The 23,782-nt window shown below is 36.9% G+C and overlaps 1 protein-coding gene across 2 annotated transcripts; it reads right to left on the bottom strand.

The window, feature by feature from the left end:
* Positions 1–1,926: 1,926 nt before the first annotated feature.
* Positions 1,927–23,323, bottom strand: LOC100252607 (K(+) efflux antiporter 4). 2 transcript variants are annotated; one of them, XM_002282422.5, is made up of 20 exons: positions 22,912–23,323; positions 22,223–22,266; positions 21,361–21,419; positions 21,183–21,261; positions 20,950–21,011; positions 20,762–20,837; positions 20,520–20,594; positions 19,823–19,894; positions 19,635–19,718; positions 17,835–17,903; positions 15,353–15,430; positions 9,676–9,764; positions 7,820–7,916; positions 7,693–7,746; positions 7,261–7,356; positions 4,181–4,369; positions 4,005–4,082; positions 3,640–3,684; positions 2,645–2,734; positions 1,927–2,508 (listed from the first exon to the last, which is right to left on the bottom strand). In XM_002282422.5, exons 1-20 carry the CDS (start codon positions 23,123–23,125, stop codon positions 2,428–2,430), a joined length of 1,731 nt encoding a protein of 576 aa, XP_002282458.1. In that variant the 5' UTR covers positions 23,126–23,323; the 3' UTR covers positions 1,927–2,427. The 2 variants fall into 2 exon arrangements, with proteins under 2 accessions (XP_002282458.1, XP_010656208.1); XM_010657906.3 differs by having other exon boundaries at positions 1,927–2,351; positions 22,912–23,298.
* Between the last annotated feature and the right edge of the window lie 459 nt (positions 23,324–23,782).

Below are 23,782 nucleotides of genomic sequence, written 5' to 3'. Positions count from 1 at the left end.
CTGCCATGGCGGACACCACCACATACTAGTGTTAGACATCTACCCCTCCGCCAGTGTCCTTGTTACAGAGAGATGAGTGTAGAAAACTGGTTTTTAAGGCATTATACCTAGAAGGAAGCACAGACTCTGGATGCATGTTATAGAGATCCTTATGACAAAATGGCTACCTAGTGTACACAAATCTACCTACTTGGATATAGATGACCTTGGAATATAGTCACCTCTCAACCGCTATGTATATTTTACTTACCTCCAATGCAATTATTTATTTGGTCCCTTCCTCCGTCACCAATCTGCACATACTAAACTCACATTTTTCACGTCCTTGTTACACAATTCTAATGATCCGCAATTATCCTCATTGTCATTATCATCATCCAATTCTTATCCTCAACTTTTTGGGGCCGGCTGTGCATATATCATCCTGTTAGTCCCTCAGCTCAACTTGCATAATGCCTACCATAGGCGCCAATAATTTTTCCCTTTTGTTCTTGAATGGATGACTTGTGGGCATGTCTCTTCACAATGAGGCCCACCTGACAAATTACTTGTCTGGTCCTTGTATACTAAGCATACTATCAAACACACCAATATTTAATATATAAACATATGTTAAGCAAATAAAATGATAAATCTTTGCAATGATCAGAGATATTCTATCGGACAACTAGTGACCGAGCATACCATCATGTTTTTATCCACAATTTTTATCGTTTCTCACACACCTTCTGTGTTCCTAACACTCTTCTTCCATCTTTGTATACTGTAGATATCTTATGCTGACTTGTCTCAGGCAAGTTGCGCGACAAGTATTTGTGCGTGTGTGGTTGAGCTTGTTTTACTATACATTCAGAGAAGACGTGATGTCATCTCAAAGTGACCATGTAATGTCTGTACCACTCAATTGATCGTTAATCGTGTTGCCTAACTCATATCATGACCAAGATCATTTATGAGAAGTGACCTGGAATGGACATTATACAGATTCAACTGGGACCTTCTGCCTTTATTATGAGTCGTCGTAAGGGTCGTCACTGGCAAGGTATATGAACTTTCATACTACATTTGAAACAACTTTTGATCTGCAGAGGTGTAGTAATTTGTTGGGATCCAAATGCTTCCAAGGTCAAAATTGCATCCAAGGGTGAAAATAATGGGAATCCTGGGCACCCTGAATATACTTTTTATATATTTTTCCAGAAATTACAGCCTTGATAGTGTTACCATATGGATGGAGTTTGGGTGGGGATGAGTTGTGAGACTGAGAAGGTGACACACCTATAAACTTTTTGGGGAGTACTACTGTCAACTAGAAGGATAAGGAAAGAGGATAAACAAAGCTTGTCCACGAGTTTGAGACCAACAAAAAACACATAACTTTCTGTCTAGTTATGCCAATTGAACGCTCTACTTTTTAGATTGTCTGGGAGCCATTAAGATATGAAAAGAAGCACATAATCTTCTCTATCAAAAACTGTCTCAGCATTCAATAATTCAATAAAGAAAAAGGTTGTACTAAGATACCATATCCAAGTTGATGAAGACAAGCTCCCTGTCAAAAGCTGCAGTGGATGAGAGCTCCAACGTCAGTATAGCCTCAACACCACATCATCTATCAACATTGATTATCACATTAGAAGAGAATGATGAATTTTCAACTGGTAGCTTCCTTACTCCCCATTTCTCAATATTCTCTCTAAAACTACCTTAAAATGGTTTCTAAGGCATTTGAAATTCCTCATGAGAGCAAGCCAACCACCTCTAGTTCTATATGAAGCAGAGTGTTTTCTTATACCTACCTATATGCAACCCAGTTAATGATAACACCACCAAGTAACTTCATTATTTCTAAAAGATTAAACTGAAACTAAGTCTAAATAAATGAAGAGTTGAGGAGATAGGCAAATAATGTTTGTTAACTAGATAGAAACAAAGCAAAATCCGGTCAGTGTGGTGTCATTAAATGAACAAGACATCAGTTAATACATTTGTGCATTTAATAACAGCATTGATAGTTGACATTTATCTTAAGGAAATGAAAAAAGAATTGAAAGCCATCAAATTAAAGCCAAAAAGGAAAAAAGGGGAAAATTTGAAAAGAATTACACAATAAAATGGATGCTATTTTACACAAAATAGGTCATCTGAGAGAATCGCAATGACCTGAATTAGAGGTTAGTGAAAGTTGGCAAACGGTTCTATCCACAGGGCTTCTTCATTTCTTCATCTCTGTTGGCACTTTCTTCCACTGGCTTTGTCAGAAATACATATGTAATGTAGGCAACATATGAGGAGCTTTCTAATATGAAAATTTTGTTCACTCAGTCAACCTCCTTTGCACTTTTAGGCACCTGTCCTCCAGAGTATAAGAAGCCCATCAGGTAAAGCCTGAAATTTGCATTTTTCTGGTTCATGTTTTATTTAATATCATGAATCATGAGAGCCTTGGACCATCAAAGTAATACGCTTAGCACTGTCTGCTCGAAAGCTATCTCCTTTAAATCCAATCTGGGAGGAGAAATCATATTCAAGATACCTCAAAACACTTGCTCCAGCAAGGATTAGGCAAAACCGTAAAGTAAAGCACTTTTTGCCTGGTGACAAATTTGAGTGAATAGGGAAGTGTTTGAAGGGAGATGATTACCTCACTTGGAACATCAGGAGAGAACCACCGCAACAGTACCCCAAGATGTACAACAGCAGGAATCAGCTTGAAAAGCAATGGTGTTGTGACCTGCATATTTGTTTTGCATCAATAGTTCAAAATCTGAACTCAAATGAACTGGATTTAATAGATAACATTTGAATAAACATTGCATAAAAAAAATTAAAATTACTTTCAAACTGGTATAGTTTCAACCTGATTTAGTGACTATTTTCATTTAAAAATTCTATTCAACCGAAACAAGCCAAATCTATTTCCAACCAAGAATTAGAAGAGTCCCAGTCTGATTTTCTGCTTAAACAGTCAACCATAAACTATAAGAATGAGCAAAATATCATCGCTAGGCAATTTGTTTGGTTTAGATTACCTGAATCCCAGTGATTAAAGTCTTTGGTCTCTCATAACATATAAAAGAGAAATCCAATTTAGAAGGTTCACTGACTATTGAGGAAATATTCATCCAGAAAATGATGTCTTGCGAATTTCAGTACCACTGAATTTCCACAGCTGCCTCATGGGTGTTGTACAAACTTTGCAGGCCCTCCAATTCATTCTCTGCCATTTTTCTATCATTGATGGGCATACATGTTTGAAAGTCAGGCCAAAACTAAGCAATCATGGCAGGGATTGCCACTCAATATTCCTTTAACGCATTTCCAACCAGTTTGAAGTCTTATCTTTCATAGAAGAGGCTCAGCCCAGAGAAGGACTAGGGTTGCATTAGGTGGACAGACAACAAGAAATTTTAGGTCAATCCTTTATAATAGCTTACCACAAGTGTTTCTGGGATTAAGTTTTGGTTGAAAACCTTTTAATGGTGCAAGCTATCACCAAATTATAAGTCAAAACAATTGGTTCCTCACTGGCTCACAAGTGTGAATCTTCAAACCATTAAATAGATTCAACACAAGCATGCAAGAGAACTCTACATTTCACATTGTTTCACTTCAAGATGTAAGAAATGGCATGCATACCAGACTGAGAGCAGTAGTGCCGAGAAGCAGTAAGTACAATTTGCCCTGTAACAAGTGGTGAAACTTCAAATTACATCACCCAATTACACAAGACAACAAAGGGGAAAACTTGCACTCAGTATTATGATTGAAACTCATGGGAAAAAGGATTGCACACTTTATATAAAGCTTAGGCAATTTATTAATTGCATATTGCACATGTAAGCCTGTGATTTTATTCTTCATATTTTTCTACTAGGATTAATAACTCTGAAAGGCAGCTTCACTTGATATCACAAACTCTTCTTGGAATTAAGGTGAACACACTCAATTAAAATATTTAAACAAAGAAAAAAAAACACAAAGCTCACAATTGAAACACAAACCTCAACTAGATGAAGATTAGAAGCACGGCTTAGAAGAACAAAAGCAAACTCCCCAATTTGTGCCAGAGACATTCCAACCTACACATGTGGAATCACCTAAGGTCCTCTGTCAATGGTAATGTATGGAATAAGATGCAATGCAGCTTAACCGTATTGGTAGTTCAGCAAAATCTTACAAGAAGTGAAGTCTTATTGTTGTATCCAAATCCCTTGACCACTGTAGAAACCACAATAGTTTTTATAATGATCACCAATATAACAGCTGCGAGTAAAATATCAACGTGATTCCAAAGGAAATGAACATGTATCAACATCCCAATGCTGGCGAGAAAAAGAGCGGCAAAGAAGTTGCGGATAGGCTCAACCTAAAGAAAATGAACCCATATAAGAGCAAAAACTCATGGCAGCCTCACATGTAAATGTTAGGTTTCTCAATTAGCAATAAAAATACAATAAAATTAGAATAATCCATAGAATACTGAAAATCTACATAATGTTGTACTAGTTCCAGAAATTAAAAAGCATTGACAAAAAATTTCAGAGTTCACTACTTGTGTACATGAGACCAAGTAACATGATTGCCAAAAGATGATGCAGATCCTAAATTTGAGCAAGCTTACATGGACCTATTTTTCTATGTAAACTACGTTTAGAATTGCATATACAATTGCTCATGAAGACACGACACATGGAATGCTTTTAAAATAGAAATGGGGACATTCGTGTATGATAATAGCTGGTATAAAGAGGGTGGTCAAGTAGCCAACTGCAGGATGTTAATGTGAATAGTTGAGCCTAAATAACTGTTATTGTAGATGCAGTTAGAAGTTAAGAAAATGGTAACTAAGCTTTAAAACTGTGTTGCAGAGTAGCAGGGTGTAAACTAAAGAATGAGTGCAGCTGAAAACTCAATCAAGTAATTGAACAATATCATCTTTTATTCAAGAACTTATCAAAAAAAAAAATACCATCTTTTATTCAACAGTGAATCTCCAAGAAAGTTAGAGAAAATAAAGGACCTCTCCTATCCTACATAGGAAAAGAGAGAGATGATTCAGAACGAAAAATAAAGTGCAAATGGTAAAATATAAGCAGGTGAGGCCATAATCCAAACCCCAATAACCATTAGAGGTAGCAACAACACCTCTCTGACTCAGGAATTTAGTCTCAGCATTTGTCATGCTCAGGATTCAAGAGAAGCAAGTGCAAAGAAAGCATACAAATCAAGGATCTTCCCACTAAGATAAGCAAAACACAAAGCCCTACAAAAGGAATTATTCCATAATAAGCCAAGATGAAACTGTTAACCTTGTGTGTTTCTTTTCCTTCTCTTTTCGCTCTTGCCTCTTCAAAGGAGGTGTGGGTGGAAGATGTATGGGACCCCACAATAGAGGGTGGCAGATGGGATCCGATGTTCTCTAGGTCTTTTAATGATTGGGAGTTGGATATAGTGAAGAGGTTTCTTTCAAGAATCCAACAGAAGAGGGTGTCCCGTGACTTGGAAGATAGGGTGCTTTGGACAGTGACAAAGTACAGGAAGTTTTCTGTTAAGTCTCTCTATGATGCTTTAAAGCTATAGGTGTTGCAGTCCCTTTTCCAAGGAGTATCATTTGTCTCAGGTAAAAAAGAGGGGGATGGTCTTTAGCAAACATATGCATCCTTTGTCATGTTGAAGAAGAGACCACTGACCACATCCTGCTTCACTGTGTTAAGGCCAGGGTGCTACGGCATTTACTTTGTGCTCTCTTTGGGGTGTCATAGGTTCTTCCCTTGACAGTTAGAGAGACACTTCTCAGGTGGCATGGTTCTTTTGTGAGCAAGAAACACAAAAAGGCTTGGAAGACAGCCCCTATTTGTATTTTTTGGACAGTTTAGAAGGGAATGGAATTGCCTTTGATAACAAGGAGCTGTCAATTCAAATGATGAAAAACTCCTTTGTTTAAACTCTTTGGGCCTGAACTAAGTTCTGTATAGATGAAGGGCCTCTTCCTTCAATTAACTTTTTTTATTGGTTGGGCTCTAGACGAGGCCAGGTGATGTTTTTTGTTACCCCTCTTTTTTGTAGATTCTTCTATTTGGTGATAGTTGTATACCTCTTGTATGCTTCGGGTCGCCCTTTGGGTGTACTTTCTTCTTATTCGATATAATTTTTTTTACTTATCAAAAAAAACTTTAGCTTCCTGATAACACTAACAACTCGGCCTCAGTAGAGTTCCTCATCCTAGTCTGTCTGGAAAAGGCAAATATTAGCTTAAGTGATATGTGCAAATCCCTTGAGTTTTGAAAATCTTTTAGCCTATTTTAACATATCCCAGGGCTATATTTTCCATACATGCTGATAGGGCAATCACTTCAGGTTAGCAGAAGAAGGTTTGGTGATTCTCCAATTTGGTAATCTGACAAATATTAGTCAGACTATGTTTCCATTTGGAAACATAAAAGCATGATAAGTTGCATGAATCCTGTTGTACCAAAACAGAGTGCTAATTTGAACTTCTAGGTACAGCATCATATTTGACTCTCATATGGTTCATCAATCATTTATTTTGGAGCCTCGTTTTAATCTAACACACCATTTGCATGAAACTTTTCACAGGTCTACACCCTTATTATACTATTAATATTCCATAAGGTTTCCATGTCTTCCCAGTATTTTCCATTATTATTGATTATTAATATATTCATTCACAACAAAACTAAAATTTTAGGACCTCTTTGGGAATTGCTAATGAAAATAGCTTTTTTATTTTTTAGAGCATAAAATAATTTTCTAACTCAAAAACAAATTTCAAAATTTTTTTTATTCAAAATTGATATTTTGAGAATTTGTTTTGAAAACAGGTTGTTTTTTAGAACAAATTTGAGATGTTTTCAGGTATTTTTTGTAGAGTATCCGAAAAACACTTGAAAATAAGGAGAGTCCTTTGGCAGCTTTTGCGTTATGCAAAAGTGCATAATACTTTCACAAAGAATAAGCCAAGAAAACCGTTTTTCATATTTGAATTCCCAAACAGAATTTTATTCTTAAAAACAATTAAAATTTATTTTTAAAAATTATTCTCAAAAACTATTTTTTTAAGAATTGTTTTCTAAAACATTACCGAACAAGCTCCCAATTGAAAGTTCCCCCCCAAAATGTGGAAACATGTGAGTAGTAAATAAATCTCCCACAAAATGTGAAACATAAGAAAAGTGTAATGGAGGTCACATTAGGCACCATGCAACTTGTGATAAAGAATAAGAATTAGATCCTTACTTGTTCAAGAGTGTGTTGAGCAAGATCAGTTGTTGATATCATCACTCCAGCAGCAAAGGAACCAAGTTCAAGGCTTAGACCCAGCTTATCACTACACTGAAATAAAGAAAACAATTTGTATTATATCAAACATACATAGGTATAAGCACATACAGATAAATTTGTGTGTGAGAGCACATGTGTGTGGTGGAGTGGGTAGTTGGATAGGTGCACGGGCATTATTGGTTGACAAGGCATCCACCTAAAACGTAACAATGAAAAAAAAATTCCCCATAGTAGCAGTGTAAGTAAAACCTCTAGAAGACAGAAACATCAATAATAGGAATGACAGCTTTCTCCAATACCAGTAATTCCACAGTGCAATGAGAAATAATTGTCAAATCAAAGCCAAGTGATTCAGATGCTAGTGAAGAATTCAGAAATGAAACAAACCCAAGCAACGAGTAAGCAGAATGCCACTGAAGCCAATTGATAAAGTTCATTAGTCTGCACAAACAAAATTTGAGTCAACACCACATCAAAATACAGAATAGATGTCATGGGATGAATCTAGTCGTACCTGTGATGATAGGCTAACCATCAGCTTAAGGAACCAAGGGACACAAGTACGAGATAGTATTGACAAAATGGCCAAAAAAGTTATCAAAACCACCAACCTGGAAAAACAAAACCAGCATGTGGAAATGAATAACAAGTTTTGTTAGAAAATTCACATAGCCGAGAGCCAAAAATGGCAATATAAATCCAATCAATAAAGAAACTAAGCAGCCAAGTGTTGTTTTATATGTGCCCAAGGCATCAGAAATGCTTTATTCCTGCAATAGTGTAATGGGTTGGGCACTTGTTTTTCTAAAATTAGTATTACCAGTTTCATTCCTGCAGCAAAATGCTTAAATTATTGTTGCTGTAACCATTCCAAAGAGTATGCTTTTTCAAAAATCCAAATTATTCCCTTTTTGTTTATGTACCACCAACATCAGACTTCCAAAATGGAAGACCTAAATGGTCTTATTAATTGCATTTGCTTCTTACAAATACGAATTATAGGAGTCATAACTGTAAAAACTAATTCCCAGTACTGTGGAAAAGATATCACCAACTAGTTGGTTTGAGATGCAAATCTGCTGTATTATACCAACACCAGCAGCTAATTAATATCAAATTTCTTTCAATATACAGATTTTAAGGAATGCACAAGTAACAATTATTCCCCAGGAAAAGAATCCATAATTACTGATGTTCAAGTCAAAATAAAGGTAAAACCGAAGTAGTCCCTGAAGCATCTTCTGATTTATGTATTTCTTGGAAGTTAGAGTCATGCCTTTTCCAATTCTTTATTTAAGTTCATGTGTTAATAAGAAAAACTTCAATATAGGCATCCCTAATTTTCTCTTCATTGATATGTTTGTTAAAAGATCAATAAATCAGAGAAACCTCAATTCAGATAACAAGTACCCACTGTTGTGAGCACATATGAAACAACTTCAGATGATGATTAATAGTTCTCACTGCATATTGATGCTAGGAGACCATATCCAGATTCATTTTGATAAAAACATTTTATATTAAGGTTATCATGCATCCAAAAGGAAAAAAATCAACTTTTGAGAAATCATTTTTGCCACCATAAAAAATATACATCACATAAAATCATGGTTAAATTTTGCATAGAACCAAACAATGCCTCGGTTCTTAAAGGAAAAACCGCATAAAGCTCAATGCTAAATGCTTTGCCCTTGTTAGACACTTTTCAACCTCTACATCAATACAACAATCCCTTGAATACATAAACCAGGTCTTCACTTTTTTCAAGGCATTTATTTGGGAAAATTTTATTCCCCTTTTTTGGGGTGACACAACTCCTCTGCACTCAAAACCACAGGCTATGCAGGCCAGGCCATGCAGGCTGCTTTCCCTAGTGCCGAACCCCATGATGGTCCAACTTGGCATGACCTAGACTTCAGTACAACAAATTTCAAATAGCTACCAGGTATGGGTCATTTACAAGATATATCAGACCCGGCCCAAGTTGAGCATGGGCCCACTGATTGTCCCAGAAATTGTGCAACACTGTCAAATGCAAATTGATAGAAATTCTCCAGTTATCTTGACAACATAATCCAACCAATTAATTCTGGAATATCAGTAGGACAATGATGAACAAGATTACAAATGGAAACCCCTTATAACATGAAACATATCATAAAAACAAAGTGCAGGCAGTATCTAACCCCTTAAGCTAGTCAAGATAGAGTTTTTAAGGTAATCTTAACCTATCAAAAAAAAAATAGATGGTTTCTAAGATTATTCACATGTGACAGACTTAATTTGCAGTATTGCATATAAGGTGGACAGGACTTTTCTATATCAAACTTGAACACAAAAGAGGGGCAGTTTTTCAGGTCCTTCACTTACGATTTTGTCATTGATATTACTCCTTGAAGAATACCCGAAGTACCACCTAGGACTGGAAGAAGAGCAAATAGCAAGCCCACAGCACAATCCTGATAGGCAACAATAAACAAGAGAAATACCATAAACAAAACACATTTTTAGTATTCGTCTGTGCAGCTTGGATAAACCAATATGGTAGATTTTGTGAAAGCAGGACACAAGCACAGTGAGAACACAATACAACACCAAAAACACACACGTATGTAAGCATGTGAATGTGCATTTTTACTTGTCTGTGTGCATACAGTGTGATGATCATATGAACTTATTCATTTCATTACAACAATGGTTTGACTTGGAAGATGCCCCTAACAATGGTAAGACTTAGAAGATGCCCTTGAGGCCTAGCTCAAGTGGCAGGGATGGGATAGTGGTAGAGGAGATTTTACGTTGAAAAGATACAGAATATATCTATGGGCTACCACCACTCCCTTATTATATATCTCTTCTCCATAATAATGTTATTTTTCAGTGAGAATACCAAGCCAGCTTGTACTAACATGTCTACAGCATGTATGAACACAGCAGAGTATAATCTCGAGAAAATAATTTTAAAATTGTAGTTACATTCAACATATGTGTTGCTAGAGCAAAAGTTATAAGTAACGATTTTATTGTTGTTGCAGAATGTGAAGGTTTGAAAATGGACTAGTCCTGGTTATTTGGCCTGACTTGAAGAGATTGTGGTAGAATGAGATCTCAAGATAATTATAAATACATTTAAAAGAATTATGAAAGTTCCTGCTAGTATTACTTCATCTGTAGGCATATGTTTAGGAAAGCTAATCTATTAGCTGATCCTATAGTCCCTTTTGCTCATGATTTTTTGTTTATTATGTAAATATGGAAATGCAAGCAGGTGAAACCCAGGTACGGGGAAGGTGTATATGGATTAACAAAAATAGAACTAATGTGAGAAAAAAGGACTCCTTACACCTTAAGCATATTGATAAATCAATAAAATCTCGAAAAGAGAGCAAATTGATACATCAATAAAATCTAGAAAAGATAGCCTTCCATTATCCGTGGATCACCCTGACAACACAAACAAACAGTTCATAAGCATATTGATTGTGAAAATATTTTGATTGATAGCTTTGCCTACAGGTGCATTTTAGATTAATTTGGATAAGTAAAGGGTAAATTGAATTAACAGGCCAGAATATTTGAGCGAGTTTAATACTTGGAAATCTAGGATTTGCATCATGAATATGTGTTTTTGCAAGTGCTTGTGTATGCAAAATGCAGTGAACCATTGATGGAGCTAGATTATCCTGGAGTTATGGGGGGTAAATGCTGGTTCAGGGTGGATTCAAAATCCTTTGAGATATCAAAGGAGACGGTTAAAGGTAAGGATTTTGGTCTGATCATGGAAAAGAGTTGAGGCCTTTCCTCATGGATCAAATTGGTGAGAGAGACTTTGCTTTGCTGTTGGAGGGGATTGAACATTGTTGTGGTATTTCACCCCGGAAGTCTCTCAGGATGGAGTGGAAAGAAAAGGGGAGAACTTTTAAGCTATAGCTTTGTAGCAACGATGCGGGCTGGTTCTCATTGTGCTATGCTTTGACGGTTGAAGAAGAGAGATTCTCCCTAATCTTTCCAGAGGAAAGGGGTGTTCCAGGGGTTTGGAAGACCCTAGCAAGCAAATTAAGGAGTATTGGTGTTACTCTAGAGGCCAGGCCTATAAAGCAACCTCAGGGAGGAGATGGCTATTTGCTAAGGGAGAGCGAGGTTGAGTCCCCTAGAAAAGGTGTTTCTTACACGGGTGTGGTTTCTAGAGGCAAAGGAGAGGTGGGTGAGGCAGTTTGGATCCAGGGTCAGAAGGAGGAAATACATATGAATGATATGCTTTTGAAGCACTGCTTGGTGGGTAGGTTGAGAGTTCCAGTAGTGAAGGTCCCAAAGTTAGGTTGATTGAAATCCCGGGCTAGAATTACTTAGAGATTGAATGGCAATCTTAGTGTGGTGTTATTAGGAGACGCCCTCTTTTTGTTTGATTTTGAAAATGCTTTTGAAGCCGAAAGGGTGTGGCGTCTGGGTGTTTGCCTTTTTAAAGGAAAGAGCTTGCATTTGAAGTGGTGGAGCCCTAAAGCTAGTTGCTACAGAGAATGGTGTGCAAAAGATTGTTGGGTGAGATTGGTCGAACTACCTTTGCACTTGTGGGGAAAGGACTTTTTTAAGAGGGTAAGTGATGCCTGTGGAGGTTTTATGGTTGTGGATGTGGATGTGGATGTGGATACTACATAGAGACACCAATTACAATGGACTAGAATTCTAGTTAGATCCAACATAAGGGGGGTCCCTTGGATCTTGCGTGTGGTGGTAGGATCGTTAGTTTTCGTCGTTCAGTTATGGTGGGAGATCCTACCATGGGTGTTGGTAGTTGTCCCAAAGGAGGGTTGTAGGGTGTTGGAGTTTAGGGATGACAATGAGGGGAAGCCATGTGCAAAGTGGAGCGTGGGGGCTAAGGTTGGGAAGAATGCAAAAAGGTGGGAGCAACACAAGGTGCCTTTGCATGCTGCGCAAGTTGGTGCAGAATTTTCTATGTGCAGCAGTGCTTCGAAGGCTGGGGGACAAGCTGAGAGGATGGCTTTTGGGCCTTTTTCTTTATCTCGTGTTGGGTCAGTTCACGAGTTGGAAGGCCTTAAGGGCTTTGGGCCTTGCTCTTGACCTGCTAGCATAGACCAGCCCATCACCTCATGTCGAGCCTACTTTTGAGGATGTTTGTGTCGTGGGCCAACCTAAAAGCTCTTTTAAGAGCCCTGATATGCTATCTAGGGAAGGAAGCTTGATCCAGAAGCTTCCCCAAGATCTTTGCTTCTAGTTAAGAACTCATTTCTTTGATGAAAGAGGACCTTATGTAGACTTTGCTCTCTTATGTGAAGCAAAAGGTTTCACAAGTAAGCCCTCATCTTCTGTTTTGTCGTTGAAAGGTGGGTCTTCTCTTTCTTCTTTTTTTTTCAAAGGTGAGGGAGGCCAGTGAATGTACCTAAGCACACAACTCAAGCCAAGGGTTTCTTTGGAAAGCGAGGAAGGAGGCTGAGCCTTTGCGGATGTTTTCAAATGTGGATTTTATAACGGATGTTCTAAAAGTTCCTTTCAATGATGACGGGTGTGTTGTATATGATTTGTGTAGTGAGAAAGGGGCTCCAAGAAAGGACAACACTAGTAAGGACTTGCTAGGAGTTGGGAATCTTTCTTTCTTCACGAATTTTGTCTCCTTCAATAAGTATTTGGGATTGCCTATGGATGGGTAGAAGGAAGTTACCTCCCTTTTGAGGAAATTAGAAGGCAGAAAGGGTCGTATAAGGGGGAAGCATCGGGTATTAAGAGGAGAGACCCTTGTCAATGTCTCGTTTTGATAGAGAGCTTTGGAAGTTGGAAAGCTCGGGTAACTACTCCCAATCAAGCAGCAAAGAGAGAAGGAACCGAAAAAGTGGGTGGAAAGTGGTTTCTGAGGGTTCAAGCTAGAGTTGGGAAGAATGGCTCGAAGGTTGGGTCAGGACTAGCTCTATTAAGTCAGGGGTTAGCAATTTTGGTTTGGCTACTTGTTGGTTGGTAGCTTGGGTGCCCTTTGTTTTTCTTGTTCTTTAGGGTGTGGTTCTATATTGGGCAGTGTTTGTTTTTTTTTTTGCTTTTCTTCCCTTTCAGCACTTTTTGTATACTCCATGTGTACTTGATGCGCTTTTTCAAAGCACTTTTTTAATATATTTTGCCTTTTATCTATCAAAAAAAACAATTAATGGACCAAATAGAGGCCAACTCAGTACATGGGACATGTAGAAGGCACTACTTAAGCAGGACTAGAAAGTTAAAAAAAAAAAAAAATTACAAGAAAGCACACCAAGATGCGCATAGGCAAAAATCAGCTCACTCTCACCCTATCCACGAATCAAGGAGAGGCAGGCTCCCTTCCCTTAAAGAATTGGAAGACCATGAAATCACAATTTAAGGCAGAAACTTTAAGCTACAACACAAGAAGCTCTTTCCCTTAAAAAACTCTTGTCATTCCTCTCCTTCCAAATAGACCAAAAGAATATGCAACAGAGTATTCTCAAGTGCTTGTTCTTTCATATAGGAATGCTTCACAAGTGTGTAAAACTGTAGGAGGAAACATGTTACCAGCACAGTGTAAAGTTAACTTTTAGATGTGCATCTCTATTGATATCTGAAGTAAATAGATTTTCTTACTTTTGATCAAAGTAAATAGTTTTGGTTGTTTTTGATTAGAGTTATATAGTGGTTGTGTTTGGAGGAAGAATTCCTCATCCTTATTTGTATTTACTTATTTCATGGTAATATAATATTACTCTTCTTTTAAACCCCATCCCCACCCCAACATTTTTTTGATAAGTGAGCTCAAATATATTAAACGAGGCAAAAAGCTACAAAGCATACAGGACGTATACATAGTAGCCAATACAAAAGTCAACACTCACCACCCCTTAGGGAACGGCGAGCCATTCCAAAAAACCTAAAAGCGAAGAGGACTCCTCTCCCATATACACCCTAGCCCAACTCCACAAGTTACAAACAAAAGAATTCTTAAGCTTCTGAATAGCTAGAGAGCCCCCCCTGAAAGCTAATCTATTTCTCTCCTTCCAGACCGTCCAAAAAATACACAACGGAATGGAAGTCCAAATCCTTTTCCTCTTTCTCCCCACAAAAGGGCCCCTCCAACTGACTAACATCTCTTTGACTTTCTCTGAGAACACCCAATTAGCCCCAAACAAGGCCAAGACAATCTCCCAGAGAGCCCTTACAACTGTACAGTGTAAAAGAATATGATTTACATTTTCCTCTTCACAATCACACAAAAAACACCTGTTAGGAAGCTGTCATCCCCGTCTTTGAAGCTTGTCCAAAGTTAGAACTTTCTCCCAAGAAGCCTCCCAAGCAAAAAAAGCAACTTTGGTTGGGACCTTGTCCACCCAAATGCTCTTTTTCGGGAAGGTAATGACATTAGGCCCTGACAGCATCTTGTAAGCATCTCTAATCCGAAAGCGGCCGTGTCCCTCTCCTTTCCAAATCACTGCGTCCTCTTCAAGAGAAATCCTCAAATCCCTCAACAAATGCAACAACTCTCCTAGAGCGTCCAACTCCCAATCATTAAGATTTCTAGAGAGTCTTATATTCCAACCTCCTAGACCAAGGCTAGAATCCCACATCTCATTTACCGAGGCGTTCCTTTGGACCGCCAATGCAAACAACTGGGGAAAAGCTTGGGACAACACCTCATTTCCGCACCAATGGTCAGTCCAGAAACTCACCTTAGTCCCCTTTCCTACTCTGAACTCAATATTATCCCAACACCAAGCCGACTCCTTCAAGATATCCCTCCAAACCCCCACCCCAAACGATCCGCGGGCCTCCTTTGTTCTCCATCCAAAACCCAACCGGCCATACTTCACCCCAACCACCTTTCTCCAGAAAAAATCTTCCTCAATGGCGAAACGCCAAATCCATTTCCCCAACAGAGCCTTATTCAAAAGATCAATTTTCCGAATACCTAGGCCCCCACTCTCCTTTTGGGTACACACCATCCCCACCCCAACATTGACACAACTTCTCTCTAGATAATAGCAGAATAGAACTTTTCGTCACATAAATATGGGATCATGGAAAAGAAAATATATACCTGCAGAATAAGAGTGCCAACTGTAACCTGACCGTGAAGAGCACTGATACTATTTCTTTCCATCAAAAATTTCAAAACCTGTGGCCCAAACAAAATGAAACAAGCACCATAAATAATGACAAAGAAGCTTTAACAATTCCATACATAAGAAAGGAAGACATATGCACGGTTAACCAAGAAAAAATAACTCATAGAGCCAACATAGGTTCAAAGAAAGTTAATCAACAATGGGTTATTTTCCACATTGTCAAAATGTTGGACTTGGACATGAGCTAACACTCCAAGTAGATAGAATTATGGAACCCTTTCACATTGACGAAGGTGACCAGGATAAGAGACACCTGTAGGTAGCATCATCTCCAGAATAAATTTATGGTTTCAGAAAATTAAAGTGCCCTAGATAATAATTTCCAAATTATGATATTTAGAACCATCTATACAATCAAACGTGAGGTATAGGCATGCTTATAGCCCCTGGATTTTTGGGCCCATTTTACCCTTTTTATTTGTATGGAATAGCAAACTTCAAAAGGGTTATGGCTTCTTCAATTAAATCCACAAAGTGCATGACACAGTTACAAGGAATGTTTTATAGGTTAAATCCATATACTAAATTACCAAAAATGGTAAATTGGTTTGCTTCTCAACCAGCCAATTCAGATTGATATTTGTAATTAAATAGAAAGGAAGATGAAGAAGGAGAACCAAAAAAGGCAGCATAAAGAAAATGGAATCCAGCAGGGAAATAAAGAAAAAAGAAAGAATCTAAAAAGTATCTGAAATCTTGATTATGCAAATGAATTGTGGCCAGGCAGCATAATGGTTAGTAACTAAGAGAAGATGAGATTAAAGCTTGATCTCCAATGTCATTACTCAAACTTGTTTTCTTTGTCCTTTTTAAATAGAGAGAACCCACTCAGAGAGGGAAACATTTATCATGCCGATGAAGCAAACTTGGGTGATATGGGCCTGCCCCTCTCTGCCCTACGCTTAAACACTGAGGAGACCCAAACTTGGGACCTAGAGCGCTACCACTCAGGAGGCCATGTTATCACTCAAAATATTAAACCAACAAATGCAACAGCTGATTATACATGATACACACACATAAATGTTATATATATATATATATAAATGTTTTCTCTGGCTAATAGAAAACCATATGTATGCATGTGAATATAATGGGCACAATATAAGTAAAATAGAATGTTGTGGCTAAAGACAGATATAAGATAATAAAGATGAGATAAAGATGCTATTTACAACAATTACCAAAGTAAAAGGTCAGCTAAGATAGGAACAGTATTCTTTGAATCTAAGACCACATGCAAACCTTAACCCTATGGTTCTTGAAAATTTTGAGGGAAAATGCAAGCAAAAGAAAAGAAAAATAAAAATAAAAGATTTGAAGTTAATAAATTAATTTTATAAACTTCTTCAAACTCATTTCACTCTTTTTTTTTTTTTAAATGCATAAGTTTCTAACTAATTTTAATTATATTTTTTTTCTACTTTCCATAATAAATCAAACATGAGAAAGTCATTTTCCTTAATATTTTTTTCCATTTCCTAAGTATTTTCTTGTAACCAAACATAGCATAATGATTCCAAAAAATTTCATTCTACCATTCTAGGAAGTAGTTTCTTTCCACCTGGCATAGATTCTCCAATATTTTAATTATCTGACAAATTTCGATGAAAAAGAAGGAAAAAGACAAAAAGTGAAGTCCTAAAGAATAAATGAATAAACAGTCTCCTTATGGACTGATTTACAATGGAACTTCTAAAAGGGAAAAGAAGCATAATTTAAAGGCTTATCAGCACACTGTTTTCCTTATGTATTGGCCTTCAGCAACATTGTGGACAAGCATCTATTGATCTGGCTTACAAGATTTTTTTTTTATGAATAAAAAGCAATATATTAAAAAAGAAAAAGGCACATCAAGGAATCGCCCCAAAGTATACAGGTAGTATACAAAAGAGATTAAAGAACCCCTTAAATAGAGCCTAACCAATCTACAAAATCCACAAAGTCAGAGTCAAAAAACTTCTTCACCCACGCCCAAAGATTACACAGGAAAAAAGATTTACACCCTTGAACCGAATGCCCCTCATTTTCAAAAGCCCTACCGTTTCTTTCCTTCCAAACTATCCAAAAAGGACACAAGGGAGGCTTACAAGATTAATATTGAATACTAAAGAAATTTGGTTTACAAGCAAATGTTTTTTCAAGATTGATTTCTAATAGAGAGATTAAAAAAAATGCAAGATGTAAAAGTCCCCTAAGTATAACAGATAAGTAGAGTCATTTTTTAAAATCCAAAATGACCTCAAATATATAACAAAATTTAGATAAACTATTCCGCCAGATCAAGCTTCTAGGACAGTATCATAGAGAGGCAGCCATGTTTTATTAAAATTAGACCTGCCAAATATATAAGCTGAGAGTAAAACAAACACAAGTTTAGGTCAAGAGAGTTACCACTGCTGTCGAAGACATGGAAAGTAATACACCAACAAATACCCCCTCAGAAGGTTTGCCACCACATAGCTGCAACAATGCATGCAGCTGTACCCATTAGAAGTTCATAACTAAAAGAAATGGATAAAAAATTACATCTTTTTTTTGGACAAAACAAATGGAAAGATGAAAATCTAAATTCTTTGTTAAACTACCATACTATCCAGAAGCTAAGAGCAAAAAGAGAACCAATGCTGCCTCAGAATGTAGAATAAGGAAAACTTCTAATCCTTTTTTTTTAATAGGTAAGAAGATAAATATATCAAAAAGGAAAATTCCTAATCCTTAACCTAACATGGATAATAGTTTTGAATCTTAGGGGTGGCCATGCAATGCCCTAGGTCTAGGCCAATCACTAATGCAGCTCAACTTTGGGCCCAGTATTAATAGCATGGTCCCTCCCCTAAAACAAGAAAGGTTGAGAGCTCACACTATATCCAATAAACATAAAACATATAAAATCATAGCAAAATTAAATCTAATTAAACATGAACTCTATATTCCATAGAAAAAACAAATTAGGCGAGCTCAGGATTTTGGATGCAATCCAGCCAAACCCTGCAGGCCTGCATGTAATACTCAAGCCTGGGGCCTTGGACTTGGTGGCACCTGGCCAGTGGCCACCCCTTCTAATTATTATAGCACAATAAATAGTAGACTTCCACGGCACCAAGATGCACTATTTGCATGTCATGGTCTGTGGCAACATAGTTGATGTGTCTGATATGAATTTGCAGCAAGGCATGGAACAGTAGTAAAAAATGGGGAGAAAAATGGAAGGCAAAGAGTACATGAGTAAAAAGGTGAAAAACCATCTCTTCTTGACAAACCAGACAGTAAGTTTGAATGAGTTTGTCATGTTAATTGTGAATAAAAAAAGTAAAATAAAACACTAGGATCAAACTGTGAGAATGAGGAGAAAAAGACACAAATATGACAGAAAAGGACACTGGTCACCTAATATGCTAAGGATAAAGCAGAGTGGCATCCAAAGATGCAGGAACTCAGCTCAATGTTGAGACTCAGCACATAATTAGATCAAAATTACACTTTCCTAAATACTTGTCACCTAGTTCCCGGAAGAAACATGATAAACCAATTACTAGAAAAAGGATCCCATTGGTCACTGCTGGAAAATCCCAGTCACCTGTTTTCCTCCTGTGAAGATTTAGAAATATCCCAAAATTATAGCAGGTGGATAAAATCCACTAGCCTCTTCATGATTTCAAGGGAAAATTTGGATAAACTAGTACGGATACCAATCCACTTCCTTTCAAAATATTTGACCTTCTTAACCTAGCTTGCAAAATTGGAGTTTAATTTTTTTTTTTTTTTTGATAGATAAAATTAAATGTCATTTAAACTAGGAGTGAACTTAGCCCATGGAAGTGCAAGATGTCTGCAAAAAACATCTAAGAAGCATATGATAATTTAAATTCCAACTGCACAATAGACTTCAGCTGCAGGAATGATATCATCTTTTTAGAGATTTCTAAAACTGTCATTAACCTTTTAAGTATTCTGTCTGTAAATGAACAGTATTTTACAAGTAGCAGCCGAATACATCCTAGAGATGTAATTGGAGATTCATGGAAACTGTGTGAAGGCAGTTCTGATGGTTAAACTCCAACATGGTTCATAACGCAAAATGTGCTTGAAAATTTTCATGAAACTGTGTGAAGGCAGTTCAGATGGTTGAACTGCAACATGGTTCATTACTCAACATATGCCTGAAAATTTTCATGAATATACAATGCATACCGAGGCAGTGATTCCACACAAGCACATAAATAAGAAAATCTGGAGCAGACCTCCTAAAACAGCAACTGCCCGAACGACACGAAGCTGCAATGGTACAATGAAGCAATTCAATTGACAGTTCTAACCAGTCAACAAACTTAGAAGTAAAAAAGAAAGAACACAGGAGGAGAGGAGAAATATATGCCAACCTTTGTCGTGGAGAACTCCAAGCCTAATGCAAAAAGAAGAAAAATCACACCAAACTGAGCTACCGTTTCAACCTGTATGTATATAATGTAAGTATATGAGGAGTTATTCAAAATGATCAAAGAATAAATGAAAATATTAAATAAAATACAAGGTCAACGATAGAACTTTTGGCATATGACTATATTGTAAGGCACATTTTTTCCTCACTCCCAATACTAGCAAAAATTAATGAGAGTAAAAGACAGCTTGTCTTTGGTTTTCAGGTTAGTAAGAATTTTTATATCAGTGACTAACAATAATAACATTAAATAATGTACTTTTTTATGCTGGTTACTATTATAACGAATACAAGACATCTCTTTTGTCTCAACTCCTACATAATAACGATGTTAATGAGCCATTAACTCTTGGAAACAACAATAACACAAGAAGGAAATCAGTCTTTTTCTTTTTTTAATTATGAGAAAAAAGGGGTTTTGAAAATCACATTTTGAACTAAGCAGAACTCTAAAAGAATCACATCAAAATACCACTGAAAATTCCTAATTTCTAATCCACTAATGTTTAAATAGATTGCCATGGAAAATGAGAAAACTAAAAAAAAAAAATGAAAAATAAGAATAAAGGCAAGAAAAATGAAAATAAAAATAAAAACAAACCAAGTTGTTGACCATGATAAATGTAAAAGGCACATACTTGCACCATTTCACTAACAAAACTTAAACCTCCAGGTCCAATAACAGATCCTGCCAGTAGATATCCAGTAATAACCTGCAAATTTCCAAAAAGTCACAAGAAAAAAAATTCTTTTAGCAACAAAAGAGTTATAACCAAAGTAGATAAAAAAAACACCAAACAAACAAACAAACAATAGCATTCCACTCTGCAAAATTATAGCTCATCGTGAACAAAGTAAAGATCAAGAATAATGGTCAGACCGGCTGTCCAGCACAAGCAAAGGCGATGCCGCCACAAGTTGCAGAAACAATGACAACAACCAAATCTGATATCAATCTGCAAAGCCATTAATGTGAATAGTTTGGATCATATAACAAGCTACAGTTAGTGCCATAAGAAATGGAAGTCAAGGACTAGAGAGAGAGAGAGAGAGAGAGAGAGAACTAACCTCAAGTCTAACTGTAGCACAGGGTACTTTGACTTGGGATTGGACATAATAAAAACATTGTCCTGAAGATATAATTTCCAACAGCTGTGTCAAAATTTAATCAGCTTCAAACATGACAGCTCCAAAAAATAAATTTTAGAAACAGTCGTATAATAGTGCATTCATAACTACGGTGCAACTAATATAAATTCTGAACAGGATAGAAGTTTTAGTTGACATTTTAAAAGGCATACCTTTCGATCTATCAATGTTGGTGTATCTTCTTGTCTGTTCTCATTATCCAAATTGAAAACATTGTGAAGCTGAAATGACCTAAACAAGGGATCACAAACAAGTGACAATGCTCAAATTTAGGATCGATGGAAATATACTTCTACGACAATATGAAATTATCCTATTGTGCTAACATACTTCTCCTCCTTCGTGTCGTTTTTCTTGGGCCTAACTCTAGCAACAGTTTCCAAAACTGCCTGATAAAATCAAACATATAAAGAAACTGGATTTAGCAGTGTCAAAAGTTTGTTCAAACAATAATAGAGAGACTATATAAGAACCTAAGAAAATATATCTTGAATTTCGACTACAAATACACTCAATAATTACTTGAATCAGAGATACACTCAAATAATCATCAATCCAAGAAATGCTTCTTCCTTACAATCCTAAGGTGGAATAATGTACCCAAAAGAAAAAACAAAATTCTCACAATCTACAACAAGAAAGGAATCACTTTCCATATGAGCTTACTGCTATGCATTAAAATAATTTGCCATTAAGAGACCAGCTCTTGGAGCAGTAGCTTCTGCAATTGACACTGAGAAGGACCTAAAGGTTTTAGCTTAATAACAAAAGGACATTCCCACAACAGGACATATATCCCTGTTGTTTGACCAATTTGTCAACCACCAACAGTTAACAGGATGTTGCTAAATGATCTTGAATAAAATTAAAAAAAATTATGTATTGCAAAAAAGAAAAATTGTTGCATACACTCATTACAAGAGATTAAGTGGAGAATGCCTATCCAAAAAAAGAAAAGCAGAGGAGACTCTTCCATGCAAGCGCACTCCCAGCACAATCTAAAAGTAATTGGATGACTTTATAAACCCACCAAAAATTAGTCCACTTACGTTAGTGGATTCAAAAGTTTGACTCAAATACTGTCCATCTCATGACCTTGTCTCCATTAAACTTAGTCAAGTTCATCACGTAATCCATTAAGGTCAATTCACCATACAACATCATTAACAGTTTCAAGAACATCAATACCAACCTGCTGTTCCGCAACACTGTTGTTGAAGCTACCAGCATCACTGGCTGCAAGAGAAAACAAAAGTTAGGGTAACCCAATGCTCATAATTACTCGATTCTTTCTCTAAAACCTCATTTGGTTGCTGCAAAAACCAAGGAGGAAAAATAAACCAAGGAAGTTTAGTCTTAGGCTTTACACGATTTTCTCAAAAATAATTGACATAACCACTTCGATTCCGTCCAGCAAAGACTTTTTTTCTGAAGTCCCTAATTATTAAAATCCAAAGATATCAAAAGTATTAAAATCTCAGATATTAAAATTTCTAATTTAATTTCTTTTCTTTTATTCTTTTTGGTACATCTACTCAGCAACAAACCGAGCTCAACACAACAGTAAGTATTACAACTTCCTCGAGACAACAAAGAATCAGTAGCACACATTCCCACAAGAAATTGCAAAAATACAAGAGGAGACACGAAAAATAAATCCACAAGAGATCAATACACCTATTCAATTTCAATAAAAAATAATGCCAAGTTTGAAATCACCGCAGGCCTATTGGTGTAAATTCCAATGCCAGTTCTTCAGAACCGAAACCCTAGCTCACCAACCGCACACACACAAAAAGGTAAAATAAAATAAAACTGCCTAGAAACGAAATGCGGAGACAGTGAAGCCGAAACTAGAGAAATGAGTTCAGATCTGCTCACCTCCGGTTTGTTCATTTTCCGTGAACTCCTTCTCCAGCGCCCGATCGATCATGTCGGCGAAGCTGTCCTGAGATCTCGACCGCGAGGCGTTGGACTCCGCCGTCGCATTGGTGTCCTCCAACAGACTCGACTCAGTGTGCGAGTGCGACGGCCGAGAAGCGAGGCAGAGGAGAACAACGAAGAAAACGAAGAGCGAAGACGAAGCCATCTTCATTGCACAGAGAGAGCGAGAGAGAGGATGTAGAGCGAGAAAGCTCGGCTGTAGAGGGAGACAGAGGGTGGAGGTGGGGTGCGTAGTGTAACCCCTGGTTGAGGTTAACCAACCGAAGTCTTGGATTTGCTGAGCTTCGAGTGGAGAGTGCGAGTGAAAGTACCAAAACACCCCTCCTTTCAGATTCAGTGATTTATTAAAATGCAAACTTTATTATATAAATGGAGGACCAAAGGCTATTATTTATATTTACAAAAAAAAAAAAAAAAGATACTACAAAGATTGAGTTAGAAAATTTTTTGACAGAAGATATATTTGTAAATGGGTGAGATGTGAGTCCAATAATTCAGGCAGATGACCCATCAATTTGGACTTTGGAATGACATTTCGTAATATGATAGTAAATGGGTTCACTTTTCAATTCAATCTTAAAAACCTTTTGTATGGTTTTGGTTTTGGCAGCTCTCAAGAATTTTAAGTTGTAAAATTGTATTATTGATCCTCCACCCACCCAAACATCATCTTTCACTCAACTGATATTCCTTTTATTTTTTATTTTTTTATTTTTAAATTTAAAAAAATCTATACAAAATGTTTTAAAAACGAATAATATAAAATTGATCCCGATATTTTTCCATCTCAAATTCTTAATTGATCTTT

Source organism: Vitis vinifera, chromosome 11 (assembly GCF_030704535.1).
Source record: "Vitis vinifera cultivar Pinot Noir 40024 chromosome 11, ASM3070453v1".
Taxonomy (NCBI): Eukaryota; Viridiplantae; Streptophyta; class Magnoliopsida; order Vitales; family Vitaceae; genus Vitis; species Vitis vinifera.
The sequence above is the reverse complement of the archived record's forward strand: the minus strand, read 5'-3'. Positions and strand labels throughout refer to the sequence as shown.